The 25,973-nt window shown below is 34.2% G+C and overlaps 1 protein-coding gene across 15 annotated transcripts in view; it reads left to right on the plus strand.

The window, feature by feature from the left end:
• The window catches only part of LOC145286150 (synaptotagmin-1-like), a 285,233-nt gene that overhangs the window by 160,064 nt on the left and 99,196 nt on the right, over positions 1–25,973 (plus strand). For 8 of the 15 annotated variants that reach the window (XM_080134885.1, XM_080134884.1, XM_080134880.1 and 5 more), the window contains one exon: positions 25,497–25,704. In XM_080134885.1, the coding sequence (XP_079991011.1) occupies positions 25,518–25,704 (187 nt within the window). In that variant the 5' untranslated portion in view covers positions 25,497–25,517. The remainder of the gene's footprint in view (positions 1–25,496; positions 25,705–25,973) is intronic. The other 7 variants (XM_080134892.1, XM_080134891.1, XM_080134889.1 and 4 more) reach the window with 1 other exon arrangement.

A 25,973-nucleotide genomic window follows, 5' to 3' on the forward strand; every position in this document is an offset into this window, starting at 1 on the left:
GTCACCTATCTGGTACTGGCCAGGCTTAACGTTGCTTAACTTCGGTGATTTGGCAAGAACCGGTGTGTCAACGTGATTGTGACGTATGTATCTAGTTTGCATAACGTGTAAAATTAATTTGACAATTTTTTTATCATTTGACTTATACGCTTTTGTTTTGAAAAATCTTTAGTTTTTTTTTGTTTTTTTTTTTATAACGACTGAGGAATAAACTGAGATGAAAGTCTAGGACTAATAGCAGCAATTTAAAATTAGATCCTTTATTATAATTCCATGAAAATAAATATTTTGGGGACTTTCTGGAATTTTGAAGGTTAACAGATTATCAACGGCCAGTGGGTTGGGGGGAGCAAATCTTACGACTGCTCCGGGTTGCAAAAATAGCTGCTCCGCTACGGAAATCTATAAACGTAAACACTCTGATGCTTATAATAGGTTTCTGCAAAATTCTGTTTGTGGAAATAGAGTAATTTTTGTTTTTGTTGACACTTGACGAAATAACAATTTGGTTTTGAAAGCTGAAGAATGTTCACTTTTGATTGATTAGTTTTTTTCTGTTTTTTTGTTGTTGCACACAATGGCTCGATTTGATTAGATTTAAAGAAATGATGGGCAATCTCCTACGCTAACAATCCAATTTGTTGAGCAGGTATTCTTTTACTCAAAGTAAAATTACCATTTTATGTGGTGCCTTGTTGAGTTTAAACAAATGTATGTGTCGGAAGAAAGAGAAAATGGCAATAATTAAGAAACAGCTTGCTGTTTGGCAAGAAGCAAAGTGTAGCATCTGTTCTGATACTACACTTGGTCTATTCTGCCCTCGGTCATTGAAGCAGAAAATCTTTCTAGACGGAGGCAATTTTTATTTTTATCCCAATCCAGAGTACTCTTTTTTTGTGGAGTTAGATTTTCCCACATAAAAAACCGACCTTGAGTCTAACCCTGCCCTCGTGGGGAGACATGTAAATGGGAACAGTTGAAATCACATATAACTTTATACACAGATAAACAGTTCAGTGAAGACAAACGTAAAAGGGAGATAAGAAACAGGTAACATGGTAGGCAATAGACTATACAAAGGGAGAATGATACATAGAAACTAAATGAGGAATTATCGTCCTAATTACAATGAGAAGGACATGTATTACCAAGATCAGAGATAGAGAATTATGTGTGAATAATGAATAATTAATTTGTTGTGGAGCGCTAAGCGTCCAGAAGAAAGACACAACTCAGTATATAGTAGAAATAAAATATATTTAAAGACAAACAAACACAACAAATAAAGAGTATGGTTATACGTCAGTCCGACTGCCAAGTGGGCATAACTTGTGTATAACAACCAAGAGACATATTCTTCCGGTCTTTATAGCAAGTGGAAGAGTTCGTTATTATCCGTAAGGTGGGCACCACAACATAATTTTTTAATATAAAGCCATGTTTAATTTCAGAAAAGTTTCTGATGTATAACTGATCTATATAAATCCTGAAGATGAGAAAGATTTTTCAGTGAGTAGCTAATCTGTATGAACTTTAACATTTTGGAGACAGAGAGCAAAAAGCATTTCTCGTGTGGACTTAAAAAAATTATGTGCAGGAGGTCTAATATTTTTATTGAATGATCCCGGTTTCTGATTGGTTGCTAGCAGAAAGTGGCTCCATTTGATTGGTCAGTTCCTATTGCCAGTACCTATAAGTAGAACCTTCCAATTTTCTTTAATCATACCCCCTAATTATATCAAAAATATTGCAACAATAATTTTACTTACTTTGCTGTGTTTATGTTCTGGGAAGTCATGTGCTTTTGTATTAAAAAGGACATCTGGCAGACAAATACTCAGGATTTGAGATTATTATTCAAAGATGGACAGCAGTCTGCCCACATCCGACGGCTTTGAAAGACAAGCCAGAAAGAAACTAATACCTAGTCCTACATTTCAAATGTAACATATGGACAGGAGTGCACATTTTCTAACATTTGGCAGAATAAATCAAGGAGAGATAATATGAATGTAAATACAAGGGAGATAATCGAGATATAATTATAAGGTAACATTGGTACCATTATGCCACTAGAAATATGAGTTAAGCCATTCTTTAATGGATTTTCTCCTGACAATGGTTTTTACCATTACGAAGACAAGCTGGTTAGCCTTTGCAGTGGCTCTGTGAACTTTTTTCTGTTTTTAATGAACCATTTTCCTTGTCCCGTGGAAACTCCTAGAAAATGTTTGCAATGTATATCCATGGAACTCTGAATCAGTCTTTTCTCAATGAGAGGGTGGATTATCACGTGACCGGCATACCAAAATGTATATTGTAAGAGAAATGAGAAAATGTGAAGAGAGATATAAAGTGATGAGGTGGATAATTTTGTTTTAACAAAAAATTTTACCTCTTGGTGCAGATTCGTAGATCACAATTCCAGAACTTTCTAAAGAAATCCTCTTTTTACTAACAGCAGACTCGTTGGAATCAGATAACGATTTTATTGTGTTTGAGTAGTGACAAGCACCACCATTTGTTATAATTTGTCAGTGCAATACAGGGTGAAATGATAATTTTGTCGCCCTAAAGAAAACAACACTACAGCTTTATTTTAAAACTTTTATTGAAAAAATCAATTCAGGTAACTTGATTATGTCATAGAGCTAATAGCTATTCAATTTAGCTGCGTTCAGCCTGAATCACTGCTTCGATACATGTCAGCAACTGCAAGCATACCTTTTCCACAAGCGCTGGCAGGAGTTCGGCAAATACTTGGTGGATGGCAGCAATCAGGTTGGCTTTGGTGTTGTGAGAGGTCATGTTGGTGATGTTCTCGACGTATGACCAAGTAGTTCAGTGGGTTCAGTGAGAGAAAAGTACAAAGTCATAGCACTCCTTCTGAAGCCAAGCCTGAGTCTCTTTGGACTCGTGGGCTGGCGCCAAGTCCTGCTGCCACACCCAGGGTCTGCCAGCGGCCACCTGATTGCACCAGGGTATCACTACACTCTTCAGCACATCCAGGTACACTTTGGTGTTGACTTTCGAGCCAACTTCAAAGATGTGACGTGGCAGGATGTGGACCTCACTTGAAACCACACCAAAGACCATAACCATGGCTGGAAACTTTATTAAGCTGTACTTTTAAGCTTTGAACCGTCTGGATTTGTATTTTGAGAGTGCTGGCAATGGTCCTGTTGTCATAACTTGAATTGGTAGAGTGCATGAGTTGTACAGTGACACATCTCCAATCTCACTCATTGAACATTGTGTCAATTTCAGACATGATAGAAGGCTCCTATCGATCTTGAGATTTGTACACAACTGGTCACCTAGTTGATAGTTTACAACAAAAAAAGAAACCGGTTTTCATAAAACACAAAGAAAAACGCCACATGGGATCATGAAAACTGAAACTGTATAATTGTAAATTAATCCTCGCCCATCCTCCTCCAAAAAAATTTGTAGTGTTAGCTTATGCCACATCACACCAAATAATCAGGAAGAGTCAAGAAGGATTGAAAGACCAAGGAGAGAAAGCACTAACCAGACCTCCATTGTATGAGTGTGAATAGAACTGGGACCGGCGAGGGATTTCTGTCACCCAAATTCCAGTGAAGGTCAATGGTCTCTACCAATGAAAAATCAATGGTAAATGACTGTTGCGATACTGCAAACTAATATGCAAAGGTTATTGGAAGAGATGGTGAGTATTGGAAATCTGGGAAGACTTGTTTCTCAGATTCCAGGGAACATCACAGGTTGTTCTCAAAAAGAAATCTTTGCTGATGCCATGTGTGACTACTCCTAGTGATTAAATAATAATAATAATAATAATAATAATAATAATAATAATAATAATAATAATACTGTTACTTAATATGAATGATTTAAATGTTATGGAGACTCAGCCATTCACTCATAATGGACTCTTCTAACCATTATAAAAAAAACCCCCGAGAGTTAATGCTCTCGTGGGGAAATATTGCGACCTTACTCAAGACCTTACTCAAGACTACAGACTATTATTATCAGTATTTGATAAATGCCGACAACCTTTCTTTGTATTCACTTTCTTGTACAATATATTCTTTCTACCTAAACCTATTGATCACATCTTTCTTTATGACCTTTCCTAAGGCCATAATACTAAATAATACAGATTCTTGTTCACCTGACGGAATCCATTTTCTCGATCTGCTTTTCAAATTGTCCAGAGAATCCTTGGAACATTCTCATTCTAAGATTTGGTCCCTAAGGGGCTCGACTGTTTTGTTTGTTCAGTAGAGTTCTAGGAAACTATCCTCCTAGACATTGCTTCCACCTTCAGAAGCAGGGTGGTAGTTTATTTCCAGTTGCTTTTCGTGATTCAAACAATCTAACCAGAACTCATGCTGGGAACAATGTGAGCCGTTTAGTCGTCCATTGAGCTATAGTTAAATAATCTTAATCTGTATAAATAACACTATCCCTAAAAAGAAAAACGGTTCTGCAACAAACCAATCTTGACTATGAGTTCAAATGCCTATCTATTAGTATCTTTGTACAATAATTTTATACATACACAGGTTATCCACAACAACCCCCTCCCGTCGATTAACATATCTTCTAAATGACATTAGTGCCATTAAACACTAAAAACCTACAGCAGCAACAAATGATTATTTTTTTTTGGGGGGGGGGTCGAAATAGGCACAATTCTAATTAACAATATTGAGATTCATGTAAGAAGGGAGAGAGAGAGAGAGAGAGAGAGAGAGAGAAAGATTCAGAGAAAGAGATTTTGAGATAGATTAAGAGAGAACGATTTACAGAGAAAAATTGATAGAAACTTTCAAAAAACGACTTACAGAGAGAGATTGATTATGAATATTATCAAATAAAACGATGCTTCTTTTTTATTTAATTTTTTTCATTTAGGGAAGGGGGTTGTCTGCTGAGTTGTATTTTGTGTGACAAGATGGCGTCTCTAGTCCGGTTTGTTATCAGAAGACGTCATACTGAAATCATCTACAGCAAATATTTCAAAAAGAACGTCCTGAAAATCATTACAATTAAATTATTACCCCCATGGACCTTAAAAAGCGTTCCAAATAAAATAAATATAAAAAGAAAAGAAAAGAAAAGAAAAAAGTCACAGATTAAATATTAATAATCATTATAAAGTCTATCATGAATATGATCAAAGACGATGAAAGAGTTCAGTAGGAAAATACACAAAACTAAAATGTTTTTTCATCAGAACCAAATATACGAAAAAAAAATCACAAAAGGATCATCAAAAACAAAATGCTGTGGTCTTTTGCAAGACTTGCATTTATAATGACCTAATACACACGCGCGGTCACGCGCGTGTGTGCGTGTGTGATAGTCAAGATTGACTGTTCTTTTGACTTCCGGTTTCCATTGCCAATTGTTTGGATGATTATGCATGGTCAAGAAGATAAGAAAGCCATTCATAACATCGGGAAAGGGGAGATATTCTTCATTATATGAGAGGAGGGTAATCATTGATTAGTAGGAACTATATTTTGCTTGTTACCGTCTGCAGAGCAGAAACCGGAAGTAAAAAAAAAACAGGTAATCTTTACTATAATCTATACATATTTTTTTTCTTTGACCTTTATGCCAACAATGATTCCTGACACTTCTAAGGCAAAACCGGGCTTTGAAAGGACAGTTTGTTTTGGGGTTTTTTTTTAAACTAAAGTATAAAACTTAATTCATGTTCGAATACGTGTATTTTCTCGTGTGGTTTCTGGACTGAAGAAAGAAAATACAACTATTAAAAAACGATGAACTTTGCATCTTGTATTCACATTTAAATACAAGATTCTGAATAAAATGATTTCGAAATAATTGATATCATGTTATATTGTAAGACTGAAAATCTATTTTATCTTTACTTTCATCATATTTTGCTTTGGTTTTGATACCCCTAAATTCAACCCAAATTTACAACCCTTCCTTTTCATAACCTATCATACTTTCATAAATCAGAGTCCATTTTCTGTAGGCTGTTTTTGAACCCAGTCAACGATGGGCACTTTTGCAAGTGTATATATATATATATATATATATATATATATATATATATATATATATATATATATATATATATATATATATATATATATATTGTATCTATTTCTGCCTTTCCTTTGTAAAAGCTACTGCACCAGCAACTTCGATCTGCTGCTAGCTCTTTCCAAGTTTTGTGTCCATATTCATTGCCTTTAGGTGACGCTCTATCACATCCTTGTAGCGGAGTTTCTGCCTACCAATCTTTCTATCAAGGACAGCATTAGACTAGAAAAAAAAATGCAAAGTTTATAAAGCAGTGGTATTACTTGCTCTACTATATTCATCAGAACCCTACACAATGTACAGAGACCACATAAAGAGGTTGGAAGCAATACAACAGTGCCACCTAAGAAAAATTATGGAAATTAAATGGAACGGTCTTATACCAAATATTTAAGTACTGAACAGAGCCAACAGGGACAGCATAGAAGCCATACTCACCATCACACAACTGCGCTTCACTGGCCATGTGGCCAGAATGTAAAAGAATCACATCCCCCAAATTCTATTGTATGGAGAATTGGAAAATGGGTACAGAAAAAAAAAAATATATATATATATATATATATATATATATATATATATATATATATTCAGGTTTGAGGTGTTCAAAAGTCGAGACTAATGAAGACAACGATGTTGTTAGATAGTGCTCAATAAAAAGAGCGAAATATTATTTTTTTAATTATTATTTGAGGGTAAACAGTTACATATGGTCGCTACAAATAGCCATCTGTTTCAGTCAAAGAGACTTCCTCAGGCGATCTAGAACCTCTCGACGTTTTCTTTTCGGCGGCGAGAGGTTCTAGGTCGCCTGAGGAAGTCTTTTTGACTGAAACAGATGGCGATTTGTAGCGACCACATATATATATATATATATATATATATATATATATATATATATATATATATACTAGCAGAAGTACCCGTCGTTGACTGGGTTCAAAAACAGCCTACAGAAAATGGACTGTGATTGATGAAAGTATGATAGGTTATGAAAAGGAGGGGGTTGTAAAGAGATAGGTTTTGATAATCTAAAATTTTACCCTAAGCAAAATATGATGAAAGTAAAGATAATTTTCGCGAAAATATATTTTTTATATCAACTTTGTTTCCATTCGTAGCCAAGAGTGACCAACAAAATTATGTTTCCTTACAAAGAGAAAATGTTATATATATAATAATATAAATATACAAGAAATAAATGTTACCATAGTCAATAAAAGTTACTTTTATGGTAGAAAAGTTCATTGGTTTGTATTTTTAAGTAGTTTGTAAAAAAAAATTTTTTTTCATTCACGAACCGGGTTAAAAAAAATCAAAATGGCAGCGACTTTGAAATGGAGAGCCCCGTTTTCAATTTGAAGGAAGGGCACCTGAGCATTCTGTGTTAACAATTTAAGAGCGTTCCGTCAACGTAAGGAATATTTATAAACATATTTTAATGTTTTTCGTTATTTTATGCTTGAGGAATATTCGATTATGGCATGTGTAGTTTATATAAAAATTAATTTAAGTAGTTATCGCCCCAAATTTCGTTTTAATTTCGGTTCGCTGAAATTATTTCAAGTAAAGAGCATTAAAAACTATTTCAAAACAAAAAAAAACATGAACGGAACTTTTATTGACTGTGGTAACATTTATTTCTTGTATATTTATTTTTCGGGTAGTCGTTTGTTGGTTTTTCTGCTAAATACTCTTACTAAATAATATCGACGAAATATCGAAAAACAAAGAAACGAAAACAGTTTTGAAAAATAATGAAGATTAACTTACTTTAGTAACATAATTTGAAACAGCAAAATGGGATATTAAAAAAGTAAACACGCAATTACTTTAGTTTTTTTAAAGCAAAGAATTGAAATAAATATGAATAAGAAGAAAATGGCGCCCTTTTCAAGCAGAGCAGCTTCGCTTCAGTTTTACAGTATTGAACGGTGTAGTATTGCACCGTCGGATTTAAGGTTGTACTATTGTAATGTAAAGAACACGCAGAAAGGGTTGTAATCAACTGAATTCCTTCTAGTACACTGACAAAAAAAGCTTAAACAGATATATAAATAAAAATAAAAAGGTTATGCAACTGTTTTTAAAAAGACACGTAATCACGTGAGCAGGATTTTTTCTGACACAATAATAAGTAACGTTCTTATTTTTTATTATTTATCTATTTATCTATTTTCGAAAGAGTGCCACGTGCAAGTGGAGAAGGAAAAAACAGAGTTATGCAAAATTTGTGTCGAGAATTGTCTAAAGTTCCAACTTTTTTGGTGGGGGCTTTCACTTTAATAAGAACGTGAATTTATGAGGTGAATTTATTCGACACAATATGATTCAACTCAAAAAAATAAATAAAAGCTAACGTGAATTAAGATTAAAGTTAAGGTGTTATTGTGGACCTCGCCCCTTTTAAAAAACCTTGTTAAACTTTGTGACATATTTACATTCTATGGAGGTCAGGGGCGAACGAACACCACATAATTTTATTATACCATATTTCTTCAAACTGAAACATAATTATCAAAGTATACTTACGCAAATAGATATGAAAAGTCTATGTTAAAGTTTGTGTCATATTTCCATGGAGTACAGGCGCGAACGCAGACCCCATAATTTTATTATACCATCCCTATGTAAGTTGAAACATACTTATCAAAGTATTCTCATGTACATCTATATCAAAAACCCTTGTAAACGTTTTTTTTTTTTTTCATTTTTTATTTCCATACTTTGGGGGCCAGGCGCGAACGCAGACCCCACAATTTTTATGAACCACCGTTTTGTCAGATCAAACATACCTATTCCTGATCCTTAATACATCTTCTATCATTATACGTAATCAGATTTTTAAAATAGTCAACTATATAGGAGCCTATTCGTGACCAGACACACACACACACACACACACACACACACACACACACACAGACGTTCAGCTTTATATTATAGATATATATTGCAAGAAAGGGGAAAAATATTTGATCGCACGAAATAACTGAAAAGAAAACTTTTTTTATAAAATATACATTACTTAATTCATGTGAAGTTTCAGTAAAATGTAAAACCCTTTTTAGGTATGTAAAATCCAAGAGAAATTCTCTGTTATTAATTCTTACAAAAATTATTTTTTAAAACGAATTTAAGTTAAATTAGAAAGAACGTGAATAAAATAGAGCCTAAGAGTATGAAAAATATGCGTAGAATGAAGAGAAACTGAATGACGACTTCTTTTTCATTAATTGGAGAAATAAAGAACAAAAAAAGAATAAGTTGTCAGATAGGTGTATTCATGTATATCCATATGTAAGGGGTTAGGGTTATTAAATGAGTGACCTCAGGATTTCCTGGTCTGCATGAAGTCCTCTTTGTTAGTCGCAACTGTCCATTAACTTGCAGGATTACTGGTTATTTTTAACTCAGACAACAAGAACAGCAAGGACCAGTTGTTAAGTACAAAGTCAAGAAAGGTTTGACCTAGAACATACAAAGGAACGTTATGCTATATGCAATAGCAGAGACGTGCAGAGGATAATGAATCCTGATGCTGACGCCTTCTGGATGTTAACTGGAGTCTTGTTATCTGGGTACTTCTGATGTTACTATGTTGCCACCACCTCTATCACGGTAAAGATTTGGACTTTAGAGGGGGTTGCTGCTGCTGTTCCTGCTGTTGCTGTTGCTGTTGTTGTTGTTGTTGTTGTTGCTGCTGCTGCTGCTGTTGTTGAGCAACATTCTTGATGATGTTTTTTTGTTGCCATTCGTTTCCCATATATCCTTCTATTCAGAATTCTTTATGGAAAGATATCAGGTATGGGAGGGAGCACTTGAAGGTTGTCAACGTCCTTAAGTGATGGTGTTTTGGTGGAACAAACTGGGTTCGAACTTGGCACACCCATGTTATCAGCCCATATCGTTAACCAATGGTCTACAATCGCCTCCTTGCTGCTACTTCTGCTGCTGATGCTCCAGTCGTCATCATCATCATCATCATTGCTGTTGCTTTTGTTTGCTTTTGATTAAGAAAGTCGGGTTTCTGCATAAAGCTTACAAACATTCTGCCTCACAATTGTCTAGCCTGAATGATGTCCTTTTTCAACAGAGCTCATATGGCGTCTATATGCAAATACCAAACCACGTATGAAATGACGTCATCGTGGGGAACAAAGAAAAAGATTATAAAAAGTAGAGAGAGCACGTTCAAGAAAAGGATCTCGTTAGAGACGTAGGTGACGTCATGGCCGTAACAAGAAATCAAGCGTGATGGGAGAATGAGGAAATAAATGTTATTGTTACATGAAAAAGTGAGTTGAAGTATTACTTATCTTCTGTTCCTTGCAACGTGTTACATAACATATTATACACAACGTTACACTTCTCATTGGACACAGTTATTCATAAACCTGCAGAATTGCAAGATTTTATGCTTAACACTGAGTGCAACAAGGTTGAGTGCAAAGTCAGGAAAGATTCGGTTATTCTGACCACACAATGGATTGACACAAAAAAAAACTCAACGTTGCCACTTTCACTCTATTCATTTGCAGTTTCGACACATCTTTGCTTGCTATATGCTGAGGACGATGGATCCTCATGCCGACTCCTCCTGAATTTTCACCAGTTCAAAGTTAAGTGGTTGCATGCAAAGTCGAGGAAGGTTTGTCCCAGAATACACAAAAGAATGGTTGTCACAAACAGCAGCAGAGACAACCAGAGGATGATCGATCCTAATGTCGACTCCCCATGCATTTTCACCAGAGCTCTTTTAGTTGGGTAGCTCTAATACTACCACGTTGTCACCGGCCCTACTGCGATGATGAAATGTTGAACTTTATGGGGAGGGGGTGATGTTGTTGGATGTTATAGCATGTCAATCATCGTTGGACCATTTTATACTAAAATCGTCAGGCTTATGTATATGATGGATCTGTAGATTAATTTAAATTTGAAGAGAGTTTCGGGTACTTAGGCATTATTTGGCCCGGATATATTGGCGTGACCGACAGTTGATGCAAACCGACGGAAAAAGCTGGACGGTGATTGGAGATGGCGGGAAACTTAAAAAACAACAGTAATTCAAAGTGTAAACAAAATACAAACAGAAAAATCAACAAACCTTACCTTAATTTTAAAACAATTTGAACAAAATAATTCGCGTTTCTTTTTGTTTTTTTTGTTTTTGTTTTTGTTTTTCTTGCTGGCGGTTCTCAACAGTTGTCGGTCACATCCGTGATCAACGCTCGTTTTTTTCCGGCGGTTCTAGTCAGGAGTCGATTGCGCCCGTTCCAACGTCACAAAAATCCGGGTCAAATAATACATAAGTACCGAGTTTTATCACATACAGCATAGTGTCTTTCCAAATGGTCACTCATTTAATACTGATCAGGTTCAATGTTGTTTAACTTTGGTAATCTGAAAAGAAGAACATCATCCATTGTTTTCTGGTCGTTTCTGCTTAGCTTATAGGAGATATATTGATATAGTTACGTTGACGTACTTGAGGTGTGTCAACATAATTATAGTTTTGGAGTTATGATGTGAAATTAAATTGTTGAATCAACCAAAGATTCAGCCAACTTATGAAATAATACAATTCAATTCAATTAAATATATTGGCACAAGATTAGCGCAAGGACTTAGCCGGGTAAATTTTAGTGGATATCGAATTCACAAGTGGTTCTCCATAATCTGAATGTATATCTGTTTTAACAGAATACATTTAATCCCTTTTTTCTTACATGCACGCTCTCGGGGATGACTATATATTTAGTAGCACTATACTGAACATTCTAAATTCCAAACTAACCTATCTCTGGCCAAGTCTTTATTTATCCTTCTTTCTCTCACACCCATCTTTATCATTTCCTCCCATGTTCTCCTTATCCCTCCTTTGTGAATTGGACTAACTACCTCAACTTTTCCACTTTTCTACATCTACTCACTGAAGAACTCTCGTGTATTCTATTAACATGACCATACCATCTAAGTCTCCTATTCTGCATACATATCCCTATACTGTTCAGTATCTAATTTTCCTCTTAAGTCATCAGATCTAAGTCTGTCTTCAAGATGCACATTACACATCCATGGCATCTCTCCGTGTAACATATGTCATCAAACTTCATTTCCATACATTATCCCACTGTATACACATGCCTGATAAACTCTTTTATTGGTCGACAATTGTAATGCTCTGCTGGGTAGTGATAACAAAAGTTCCCTGAACTTACTTCATACACGTCTGACATTTGCAATTCCACCAGCATCTTCTTTCCCTGTTCTCCAATAGTATCACCAATATGACAGAACTTCTTGACAACCTCAATAGCTTCGCCATCCAAATACAGTTTCTCGCCATCTGAGTTCTCATCTCGCTCTATTGTCTTACATTTCTTGAACACAAGTCATCCTCTCATTTCTCTTTATTCTCGCAATCACACTAGCACCTGCTTCATCCTGTGCTGCAATGATATCACCAAGGTAACAAGACTTTTCAACATCCTTGAATACTTTCTCCACATCTGAGTTCTCATCCATCTCCACTGATTTACACTTCTTCTGCACAAACTAGTCATTCTCTCTCACTCTACCAGTAATTCTAATGCATTTATTGGGTAAACAATACTCACTGGCACCATGAATTTTAAGTTGTTTTTTTAAGAACCTTATACTACCCAAGCTTCCAACAGTATAGGCTCACAACCGTAGCCTGCATAAACAGAACTATTTTTAGATGCTTGGTTAATCCGTTCTACCTCCGAGCCAGTGAACTAGCAACAAAATCCCATCTTTTTACTATAGACGTCTCTAACTTCCTTCCTCGGATTACGTTACCTTTGGAATTCTCTGTCTGCTCCCATTTTTCCTAACAAAATTTTAATCTAATGTGAACAAACCTTTTGCAACCCAACTCGTCACCCAGACTGCTCCTCTATAAATCTGCTCCATATCACAGTAGCTTTTATACTTCAGTGTTTGCAGTGAAGAAAAGTGAAAATAAATAAATTTTTCAAGGATCCATGGCGTAATGGATAAAATTCAGTTGTAATTTATAACCTTCTGGGGGTTTATGGTTCAATTCTCAGTGCAAGCGACTCTCAAAAATACAATTGCGAATTACTTAGGACTTTTACACAGTCATGCTGCCGTGTGGATTAATTAAAGGGTTCCATTCGAAATTCTGTGCAGATTCCCGAGTACAAGATACACCTGAAAAAGGCCGAAGGCTGTGAAAATAACGTAAGATGATGAAAACAATAGTTTGAAAAATTCAACTAATACAAAATTTGTCCCATTAAAAAAAAAAAAAAAAAAAAATTCTCAGGGCTTTACAGTACCAGAACTCCCAATGGCATCGGTTCACCGCTCTTGTCAGAACCGTAGCCTGCATTAATAGAACTATTTTTAGATGCCTGGTTGGTCCATTATGAGCTTGAAACACGCTTCTGAACGGCCCGATTATTTCGTTCACTCTTTGTCCAACAAATCAATAACTGTTCCCTGGAAATTAACTGGTTTTGTTTTTGTCATTTTTCTCTCCTCCCACTCCTCCTCCCCCTCCTTCTTCTTCATCTTCTTCTTCTTCTTCCGATCGTTATTGTCTCCTGTAACCGGGCAGCTAAGTAAATGGACGATTCCAGTGCAAAAAAGCTGCAGCAGAAATGGTGGTAGCACGACCAAGGTTGATGGATGTAGTACCAGTAGTAGTAGTAGTAGTAGTAGTAGTGGTGGTAGTAGTAGTAGTGCTTGCAACTTTGATAAAAGCAACTGCAACTATGTTAGCTAGCTGCAGCAGTTGCAGCAGCTGCAGCAGCTGTAGCAGCGGCAGTCATAGCCGTGTCAGTGGTATTGACGGATTTAATAACATCAGTAATAATGAAGAAGAAGAAGAAGAAGAAGAAGAAGAAGAAGAAGAAGATTACGGAAGATTAGTGGCTTTAATCATAGTAGAAATAATGACGATAGGCTTTTATAACATTTACGCTTTCATTTTAGGCGCTATCCATTTGCCCGGGATTGAATAAGTCTACGCCATTTTGCATCCAGCACTTAATATTATAATAGAAAGAAGAACCAACAGCATTCACCCTAAGTGGGCTGAACCGGCTTCCTCCGAAATGTTAACGGAATATTAAATTCACAAGCGGGTCCCAGTCACATGTATATCCCAGTCAGAAGAGATGGCGACGTTAAGTTTTTGCAGTTCTTGCAAGGAAGTGTCGACGTCTTCCTACATACAACACTTGGTATTCTCAAATAGTCACCCATTTTACTACTAATCAGGCTCAACGTCGCTTAACTTCAATAATCTAATGATAACCGGTGTGTTAATGTGATTATGCTGGCTATAACGTTATAATACCTTTATTTTATTTTATATCATTAGTGGTAGTAATATTAGTATTATTATTATTAGTAGTAGTAGTAGTAGTAGTAGCAGCAGCAGCAGCAGTAGTGTCCCAGACCTTAATTTGATGAGTGTGAAGAGAGTACTAGGACTTTGAGGAGGTTTATAGCCACCCAAGTTCTTATTATTATTATTATTATTCTACTTCTTTTTCTTCTTCTTCTTCTTCTTCTTCTTATTATTATTATTATTATTATAATTATTATTATTATTATTATTATTATTATTATTATTATTATTATTATTATTTACATATAATATTAACTTGCGTAGGAGTAGGTGTATACTAAGTGACTTTAATTGAAACGAATAATTAATTTTGCTTAAAAATATGCAATTTTCTTATCTTATATAAACGTGTATTTTTTATTAAAAAAACAAAAAAGTTATATAATTAATTTAGAGAGTTTTATTGTTACATACACATTTTCTCCTTGTTTGGTCCCCTTTGAAAATAATATATAAAATATGACATATATACATATATATATATATATATATATATATATATATATATATATATATATATATATATATATATATATATGTGTGTGTGTGTGTGCGTGTGTGTGTGTGTGTGTGTGTGTGTGTGCACTAGTATTCCATTGCTCTATCGTTATTTTCATGGCACGTGCTTGAATGAGCTCTAATCTATCGTTTCCCCACCCCCTTAAAAAACATTCACAACAAAACTTGTCTAGCTACAACCACTGTAAATAAATTCCTTTTTCTCTGCGTACCCAAAACTAAACGAAACTTCCACGAACAAAGTTTTGTTCCAATGCCTTTATTATTATTATTATTATTATTATTATTATTATTATTATTATTATTATTATTATTATCTATATAATATTCTTAGTACTATATAATATTCTGCTTGGTCTTTCCTTAGTTAGTTCCTACGTTACGTTTCGAAAAAGGCCCACTACAAGGCCAAACTGCTTCAAAAAAGGCCAAATTCACGAAATTTGGTTTTATGAAAGCCAATCTGGCAACCCTGGAAAGAATATTCGAGTGACCTCATGTTGATGTAGCCTCGTTTTCGAATATCATTATAATGATATATGACCAATGGAGTAATGGCTTGAGAAAGGAATTCATATTAATTTGTAACGAGCAGCAGTTCTTCACGGAAGAAATGTCAGAGAAATGTTACATAAAAAGGGAACATTTGAAAGAAACAGGGCAAAAAAGAACATTGCTTGCTAAGAGGTGCTGAACTGAAGGAGTAAATAAAAGATTGTCTCTTACAATGTGGGTTTATTATTTGTATTCAACTATGTAGCACAATATTACTTTCGTAGTATTTATTAGTACTTATCAATTTATCTCATTTGTGTCAGTTCTATATTTAAAATACAATAGACATGATTTTCATAGAAATGTTAATAAACTCATATTTGCTGCATGTTATTGATTTTTCTGTTCAAAAAAAAACAAAACTTATTTTTTGTGTTATCCAAAAAAATAGCTTTATCAAAATATATTTGCTGATTAAATATATTTCTCATTTAGTGGAATTTTCACAGGTCCTATTAGTTATTATTATTATTATTATAATTATTATTATATTTTTTGCATATTATCATTCTAGCAGGCAGATCCTGGCCTTGTCTGCTCATAAATTGCACTTAAATATATTTTAATTCAAGCAGGTTTCATATTTATTATTACAGAGCCAATCGCTATTGAATATTATATTGTACCTAATAAATAGTACTGATTTTAAACGTTTAAGAAAAAAAATGACTTGGGCGCCATCAGCTAGAATCGAAACCAAAACTTTTAGCACTTCCGCTGCATTCCCTACCATTTATTGACAGATAGATAAAGATTTAAAATTAAACCACTTCAAGCTATGAATGAATTTGCGCATGCACAGAAGTAATAGAAATATGTCGGAAAGTTGAAATGAACATTTTGTATTTCAACTTGCTGACATTTCTGTATGCATTATTCATCCATCCAAACAAAGAGTTTACTCATTATAAACCATCCTTGTTGTATGATTACTATTTTCTGTTAATTTCAGTGTTTATGTGATCAGTAGTTTAAGAGTTTATTGAAACTCAGATAATCTTGGTTAACTGGTGTCTAATGACTATAGATCAAATTTAATGCAAATCTATATAAATAATACAGTTCATGTATGTGTGAGTGTAAATGTCTAACAGGTAAACTCTTAAACTACTTGTCACATAACACTGAAATTCTCAGGAATTAATATTCATGCACCAAGTATGGTTTATAGCAAGTTATATCTTTATTTGTATGCATAGATAACACATACAGAGATCAGCAAATTGACATGCAAACTAGCCGACATGTTTATATTTGTGCGCATGCGCAATGTCGTAATCATGAGTCATTCAGACGTCATTTCTCTTTAAATTATCGCATGCATTGTCGGTAGTTTTAATAAGACATCATCTTTTTATTCGAATAAGGTGGGGAATGCGGTGATTGTGGGGTAACTTCCAGTAATAACGTCATTCCTCTGGTGTTAAGTAGGAAACCACTTGAGATTATCATCACATGGATTGGCAAGTGTTTAAATAAGACAATCCTCCCAGACATTATCTCCTGTTGTTTATTTGAGTAGGCAGGGGGGTAACTTCCGATGATGACGTCATTCCTCTTCAAATTATAGTGTTACGTGACAACTTGAGATTTTCCTCACATTAATTGGTGAGTGTTTAAATGAGACAATCCTCCCAGACATTATCTCCTCCTGTTTAGTTGAGTAGGGAGGAGTTAAGCAGAGGGTAACTACTGATAATAATGTCATTCCTCTTCAAATTATGGTGTTAAATGGGAGATTACCATCACACGGATTGGCAAGTGATTAAATAAGACTATCCTCGCATACATTATCTCCTCCTGCTTATTCCACTAGGGTAGTGATAGGTGTGGAGATTAACTTTCGGTGATAACACCATTCCTCTTCAAATTATGGTTGTTAGGGGGGACACATTGAGATTATAATCACATGGATTGGCGAGTGTTTAAATGTGACAATCCTTCCAGACATTATTTTCTGCTATTTATTCCAGTAAAGAGTGATAGGCATGGGGTAACCTTCCGTGATGACGTCATTCCTCTTAGAATTATGGTGTTAAGTGTGGGACAACTTGAAATTATCATCACATGGATTGGCAAGTGTTTAAATAGGACAATCCTCCCAGACATTATCTCCTTCTGTTTATCAAGTAGTAGGAGTGATAGGTTGGGTGGTAATTTCCAGTGATGACGTCATTCCTCTTAAAACCATAGTGTTATTCTGGGATAACAAGATTATTATTACATGAATTGGTAGCTGGTTAAATGAGACAATCCTCCCAGATATTATATCCTCCTGTTTATTCGAGTAGGGGAGTGATAGGCAGGTTGGTAACTTTCGGTGAGGACGTCATTCTTCTTCAAATATGGTATTAAGTGGGTGACAACTTGAGATTTTCATCACATGGACTGGTGAATGTTTAAATAAGACAATCCTCCCAGACATTATCTCCTCCTGTTTATTCCAGTAGGGTGTGATAGGCAGGGTGGTAACTTTCGGTGATGACGTCATTCCTCTTTAAATTATTGTGAGAAGTGGGGAAAACTTGAGATTATGATCTCATGGATTGGCAAGTATTTTTATTAGACAATCCGCCTAGTCTTCATCTCCTCCTTTCTATTCGAGTAAGGGAGATAAGAGGGAGTTACTTCCGGTAATGGCGTCATTCTTCATCAAATTATCGTGGGAAATGAGGGACGACTTGAGAATATAAAAGTTCTCATGATCCTAGATAGAGCAGGTATATTTAAACGCAGCGTGTCCTGAAAGAAATAATTACTTTGTCTTTTTTTATTGTGTTGTGGTATATACGTTACTCAATGAAAAATCCCCAATACCCAGGCAACACTGGGTAGCCCTGCTTGTCTGAAAATTTTTTAATTTTCAAATGGAAAGTTATTCCCATATTATTTCCCTCTAGAAATCCTTTGAAATACTTTAAAGAAATAGAAATTTGGGGAGTAGTTATTAATTGATGTCTAATAGATATAGTCAGCATTTCACAAAAATTAGAGTTATCTAAACTCTCACGAAAAGCTTCCACCTCCATCTTCGTCTCATTTGCATAACACTCAAAATATATTTCACATTAGGGCCGGTATGCCTGGCAGTAGTGTTTCAAAATTAATAATGATCGGTTCATTAGTTTATGTATGAATTCTACACATAGATATATACACATACCTAATTTTATAAAGGGAGACTGCTTAGCTAGGTTTTGTCCCGGAATGTGTTCAATAAGTATTGATAATCGATAATCGAAAATCATATGAAAGAAGGAACAGGCGATTTTGAATAAAGTTAACGCCTCACATAACCTAATATCACGAATGCATTTGAAAAGTTCTATTACCACACAAGCGGAAAGGCCCGACATAAAATCAACAGCAGGTTCTTTGATATAACAGGAGTGCATTCAAAATGTTTCTGTTTGGAGTACAATTGGAGCATGATACTTGACTTTTTTTTTTAACTTTAATTCAAGCCATTATATATAAAAGATAAGTTTATAAAATGAACAATATCTTCTCTACAATGCAATGTTTACTATAATGTATTGTGGACTAAGTCACTATGGGGAGCAATATGAAGCTTCCTCCTGGTGCACCGTGTTGAGTCCCTAGGCAATTAATGTATTTGATTAAAAAAAAATGGGCGATTTTACCGATTTCGGTGACAATAAAAATATGGGAGTGTAGAAACTTCATCGATCATCATTCAATCCCAGCAAACGTCGGGTCTTCCTTATTAGTATTCAAATAAGTTCCAATAAAGGTTGACTTTTTTACAGTATCTAAAGACCTTTTTTTTTTTTAATTTGCAAATCTTATGTGTCTGAATTTTTATTATTTTATCTCATATTGTAAACGGTATTTTAAAATTTCCTTTCAAAGTAAAGGTATTTCTACTTTTAATGAGATATTAGCAGTGGTGCTCGGTATTTCTACTTTTAATGAGATATTAGCAGTGGTGCTCGGTATTTCTACTTTTAATGAGATACTAGCGTTTTTAGGCCGTAAAATACACTTAAATATGATATTTTAATTCACGCAGATTTCGTATTTATTATTATAAAGTCAATTATTTCATATTATATTGTACCCAATATATAGTCATGATTCCAAAAGTAAAAAAAAAATATATATGATTTGAGTGCCATCAGCTAGAATCGAAACCGAAACCAAAACATAACAAAACATAGTTTCATGATTGAAACTGTCTAGAAGTTAAGCAAAGGCTGAAGTTTATTTGTACTCAATATGGCTGGACTGTGGAAAGGAGTGTGAATTTTATTAAATACAAGCTGGTTTCCATGACAACAATGTTTTTGATAGACAAGATGTAAGCAAGGGTCGGACGGTACATAGAGTTTTACAAGTATATAGATATAGTTTTAGATATAAGCATCTGTGAGAAAAAGCTATGGATCACTGTTGCAAAAGGCGATTTCCATATTTAACATCCTATGTAGCCAAATATTGACTTCAGAAGTAGAATTTTGTCTCACCTTTTTTGTTAAACGATACATTTTCATTATAATTTGCTCCCAAATTTGCAAAATGCATATAATATTGCTAGTTGAGGAAAAGAATGGCCAAGATTTGTTTAAAATAAATCTATTTATACTTATGTGCATACACTTATGTGATAATAAAAATAGCTGAAAGATGTTCTGCATCTTGCTATTTATTGCATCTTCTTGTATCGATCTGTTTATTTTTTAATGAGTTTATAGAGCATACTTGGTTTGTACCACTATAAAATAATTAATTGATAGTCCAACATGTAGTAAATAGTAAAACCTCTTTTAGAACAAAACAATGAAAGGTTTATTTCGATGTTCGAAAGTTGGACTGTGTCCGAGTTCAAAAATGAAAAGTAGAAAGTTCTTTGGATGTGTCGGTTAAGCTTTTAGAGGAGTCCCAGGTGGGCAACAGTTATCTTCAGTGAAAATAATCTCTGCTGGAGTGTTCAGAGGACAGGGGAGAGAGAGAGATAGAGAGAGAGAGAGAGAGAGAGAGAGAGAGAGAGACAGAGACAGAGACAGAGACAGAGAGAGAGAGACACACACACACACACACACACACACAGGAGTCTGTCTTCACTGCTTGTCAGTTTCTCTCTCTTGGCTAACCGTGGTTCCCAAAGGGGGCTAAAATAGTTCCTTAGAGGACAGAAGGAATCAATGCGCTCTGCCAGCCAGTTGGCTAGTGTGTGACAATTACTTACCGGGGAGGGGAAGGGTCATTGATTCATGAGAAAATGAATCTTTTATTTTATTTGTCACTGTTACATCGCCTCTTGCTTGGGCTGAAAGCTGACAGAGAAAAAGTAGTAATTCCTTTTGCATTCCTATAAAATAATTAATTAATCGTCGAACACGTAGCATGGAATAAACAACAAAACCTCTTTTAAAACAAAACAACGAAAGGTTTATTTTAGCAGTCGGAAGTTGGATTGTGTCCGAGTGGAAATGTTAGAGAAATAGACGACTATGTTACATTTTTAAGTGAACAAATCCTGCTCTTTCCATCCATTATTTCCAATCTTCTCATAATATTGTACAACATCGAATTGACAAGTTCATTGATACTGATCCTCGAGTGGCTTTTGGCCCTTGATAAATGGTTATTCATTAGTATAAAGCAAATAGATTTAACTGTTTACATGGCATAGCCAGTTGCGCTAGCTCTCATGGGTATCTAGTGAACCACTTAAATCAAAAAAGGTACACAGGATTTATTTTCTCTCATGAATCAATGTGATTCCATCACATACTGTTGGCGGGGTACATTGATTCCATTTGTCCCCTAAGGAAATTTTTTTTGGCCCTTTGGGAACCATGGTCAGCCAGCAGAAACAACCCAGTAAGCAACAGACCTCTCTCTTTTCTCTCTTGTTCCTGCCTACTGGATATAGCAGCATAGATGATTTTGCTAACGATAATTGCTGACTGACCTGGGACATCTCAAAGAACTGCTGCCTGACCAACACAACCAAAGAACTTTCTACTTTTCCTTTTTGCACTTTTGCATTCACAGACTGTCACTGGCAAACCTGTCGGCGGCGGTTTTCTTTACCCTTTCTCTCTTCTCCTCTCTTTTGTCTCTTTGTTCCGCTTCCTTTTTTTCTCTATACTTATCCCTATGTATTTGAGTCCGTGACGCCATGCTTATACCACACCCACAAAACAAATGCAAATTGGAAACTAAAATTGCTTCACATCATCCCGGGCAGCGCCCTGTAGGTTCAGCTGTATCAAAATAATCATAAAACTATATTAGAAAGCAGGCGTTCCAGTCTGCAATTAATGGTATCTCGTCAAAATAGACAGCGGCAAAACAAATAATTTTACCAAAGTGCAATCTAATCTGTTAGATTTATATGGAATTTGGCTCTGGCCTATGTGATTTGGCCTTTCTCCAGGGATAACATCTGATTATGGACACAATTGAGCAACAAGGAAATGACATGATATCACCATGCAAATCTATTGAACTGGATATTGTTTGCAACTACAAATCTAGATAATGGAGTGATGTATTGATCAAACAGAATTTACAATAACATGCTTATGGCTTATATTGTGAAAGAGCAATTGTGTCTATTTTCTCTCAATGAGAAAAGGCGTTCTACAAGATTGAGGATTTTTGTTCTTTGCCTTTTTGCCGTTTTTGGATTACCAGTTTATGTGCACTCTGATCGATGAGTTTTTCTTATGTCTCTCTTTTTTTATAATATTTATAATCAGAAGGCGTAACTTTGTAAAATAAATTTTTACTAACCATGTAATCGCTAGTATATGTAGTGATGAATATGAAATGAGTGAACACATGGTGTAATACGAAAAAATTACTCTAATTAGATATCTTCTTATGTTTTATTCACTCTGGCAGAGGGGTTTCCTTTATGTCTGAGCACATGCAACAATTTCTTTAAGAGCAGGGTAAAAGCCACTGTGAAAAATCCAATGGGATCATATTGAAGACGGTTCACTTGGCAGTTTCTAATAAAGAAATCTTCCATCCATCCATCCAGCATGGTCGTAGCCGAAATTGAACTCACTACACGAGTTTGTACTGTAACTCAAATCTTGTCCGTAGCTGAATACTTGATGATTTGCCAGGGCTATCAAGGGTATTTTTTATTGTGACGCCATCACTAAACGGGGTGCCTACCATGGCTTAAGAGAGTCCCATCTACCCTCGAGAGAAGGAAAGTTATTTCCTGGATTTTTCCATTACAGCTGTTTCATTAATGAGTGGCATTTTTACAATTTATGTTTCTGTAAAAATATCCTGTCCCCACCAACTTGTTCAGATGTTTATCCATTAGATTTTTACAACAAATGGTGTATTTTTAACATGCTGAACATCGTATTCGGGTAAAAGATTTCCACAGCCATGCTTCCTCACTTCCTCCATCTTTTGGTGTTATATATATATATATATATATATATATATATATATATATATATATATATATGGCAAAAGGTCTATCTTCCAAATTCCAAGATGTTGTCCATCTTATCGTTTATTTCTTTCAGCATGTTAAATTGTTCAATTCTTGACAGTACCTGTGCAAAATAGTGCAAAATCACTCATATAATTATTATGTCATTTTTTTTTATCTTTCCTACCTTGACTCATTAGAAGAACAGGCTATGAACTTATCAACTTTTACTACTATTTATTAACACACACACACACACACACACACACACACACACACACGCACGCGCACACACACACACACATGTATATATATATATATATATATATATATATATATATATATATATATATATATTTGAAAATTTTTGAGTGGGTACAGAATTTAATAATGCCTAAATACAGACCAATCAACATAATGATTTAAAAAATAAAAAAATGAAAATAAAGGTTAGCTAACCAGGTTTCATTCCTCGCTCAACAGAGCTAAATCAAGGGAAATATGATTAAAAAAAGTCATGAATATGGCGGGGGTGGGGGAACGAAAAATAAACTAGGGTAAAATTACATAGAGACTAAATTAAAACCATTCTAAAGATCATATGCCATTATAGTATTTATAGTGTCGCAATATTTTCAGCATAATATACTGTATATGATCACAAAGATTTGGACGATTATATTTATAGCCAGGAGTGATAAATGCAAATCAATCAGATACCAGAATCGACGTATAAAATATACTGAACTTTTTTAATTTTTGCAGCTATAGTTTTTTTGGGTTTTTTTTTTTTTTTTCAAGAATGGGACTACTAATGACCCTGATTGGATTAATACTCTCATTCTTTACAAGGAATTCTTTACAATTCAAAGCTTCTCAAACTGAACTGATGTTGCTAAATTTTATTACATTTAATACGTACATTCGGATAATTTTCTTTTTTCTGCGATAGAGTTATTTCTTGTGCAATCCCTTTTTTGGAACATTTTTCTATTACAAGAATGGCTCTCTACTTAAGACTAGCAATATCTTATCTGCTTATTCATTCCTGGGCAACGCCAGGAATGCCTATGAGTAAGTAATAAATAACTAAGAAACATCCTTTGATGAAATCTCTAAAAATTCTACAAATTGGCTAGAGATTTTATAAATTTTATATAGATTTTAAGAATGTATATCAAATGACAAATATGTCTTTCCTTGAGGGAATCTTAAGGATGACTTCGGTCCTGAGTACGATTTTAAAAGACATCCGGTGATGAGTCTCAATTTGGTAGCTGTGGGTAATGTTAGTTACCGTTGCTCCCAGGTCCACTTTGTCCCAAAGTGGTAATACCTGTTTGGACATCTGGTTCTACCAGATCAGGCTGTGTGAAGATACTGACTTTCTGACCAAAAATTCATGAAACATTGAAGTTATTGTTTTTTTTTTCCTTTCCCTTTGCAAAACTCAATCATGTTCTGCAAAGTCAAAAGCAAAAATAAAAGCATTTTTCTTCCTCAAAGCAATCAAACCAAATATCATGAATAACTATTTGAAAAATAAAAAGAACTTGAAATTATAAAATCTTTTTTCAAAATTTCTGAATTCGGCATTAAATATTTGAAAAGGTCGATATACCGTAAAACGAAACAACTAAACCAAACTCCATGAATAAATATTTGTAAAATATAAAGAACTTAAAACATTAATTTTTTTTTTTATAAACTTACTGGGTGCAGCATAAAATAACCTGAAAATAACCATAAAAAACAAAGCAATCAAAATAAAACTTTTTCATTCTTTTTGTTGTATTATTTTTTTTTGTTTTAGTTTTACGTAAAAATATTTTAAAATAACAAAAGGAAATAAATTTTTGAGCATTGTTTTAAATATCTTTTTCGCATTATTTGTTTATTTTTTTTTCAAGTTTTACATATAAAAAAGTTTTAAAATTACAAAAAAAGAAATAAATTTTTGAGCATAGTTTTTAATATCTTTTTTGTATTATCTGTTTATTTTTTTTAAGTTTTACATGCAAAAAATTTTAAAATTACAAAAAAAGAAATAAATTTTTGAGCATTGTTTTCAATATCTTTTTTGTATTATTTGTTCGTTTTTTTTTTTTCAAGTTTTACACATAAAAAAGTTTTAAAATTACAAAAAAAGAAATAAATATTTGAGCATTGTTTTCAATATCTTTTTTTGTATTATTTGTTTATTTTTTTCAAGTTTTACATGCAAAAATTTTTAAAATTACAAAAAAGGAAATAAATTTTTGAGCATTGTTTTCAATATCTTTTTTGTATTATTTGTTCGTTTTTTTTTTCAAGTTTTACACATAAAAAAGTTTTAAAATTACAAAAAAAAAAAGAAATTTTTGTACATTGTTTTCAATATCTTTTTTTTTTATTATTTGTTTATTTTTTTTCAAGTTTTACATACAAAAAAAGTTTTAAAATTACAAAAAAAGAAATCAATTTTTGAGCATTGTTTAATATCCCTTTTCATTCTCTCCTCTTTTGCAGTACTTTAGATAAAGCAGCAAGATGCCCGCATACCTCTCAGATACATTGCTGCGGCTGAAGCGGGAGGCTGCAATGCAGGAGGATGCCGATGAAGTCACCACCGCAGTGGACGATGCTGCAGGATCGGCAATGGAGACTGTTACCAAAGCAGCACCCAAAAATGGTATTGACAAAATAATGGACGAAGCATTACATGAATTAGAAAAACGTAGGTACCTTCCCTTACCAATTAGCGGTCCGCTTTCGATTTTTTCCATCTTTCTCTTTAACAATCTTTACATATTCCATATGCATATCTGTATATGCACGGACTTGTTGTTGCAGAAATTCATTGATACATACATGGACAGGTGCCCTGTTATATGCATTACATATATATGATGTGCATTTTGTGTGCTTTTTTTTTTTTGGAAGTAATTACTACATAGTAGGGACCCTACGGCAGTAAATAGCGATGAAGTTAGCTAGTGTGAATTT

The sequence above is a fragment of the Euprymna scolopes genome, chromosome 10 (genome assembly GCF_053919585.1).
Source record: "Euprymna scolopes isolate OS-2025 chromosome 10, ASM5391958v1, whole genome shotgun sequence".
NCBI classification, from domain to species: domain Eukaryota; kingdom Metazoa; phylum Mollusca; class Cephalopoda; order Sepiida; family Sepiolidae; genus Euprymna; species Euprymna scolopes.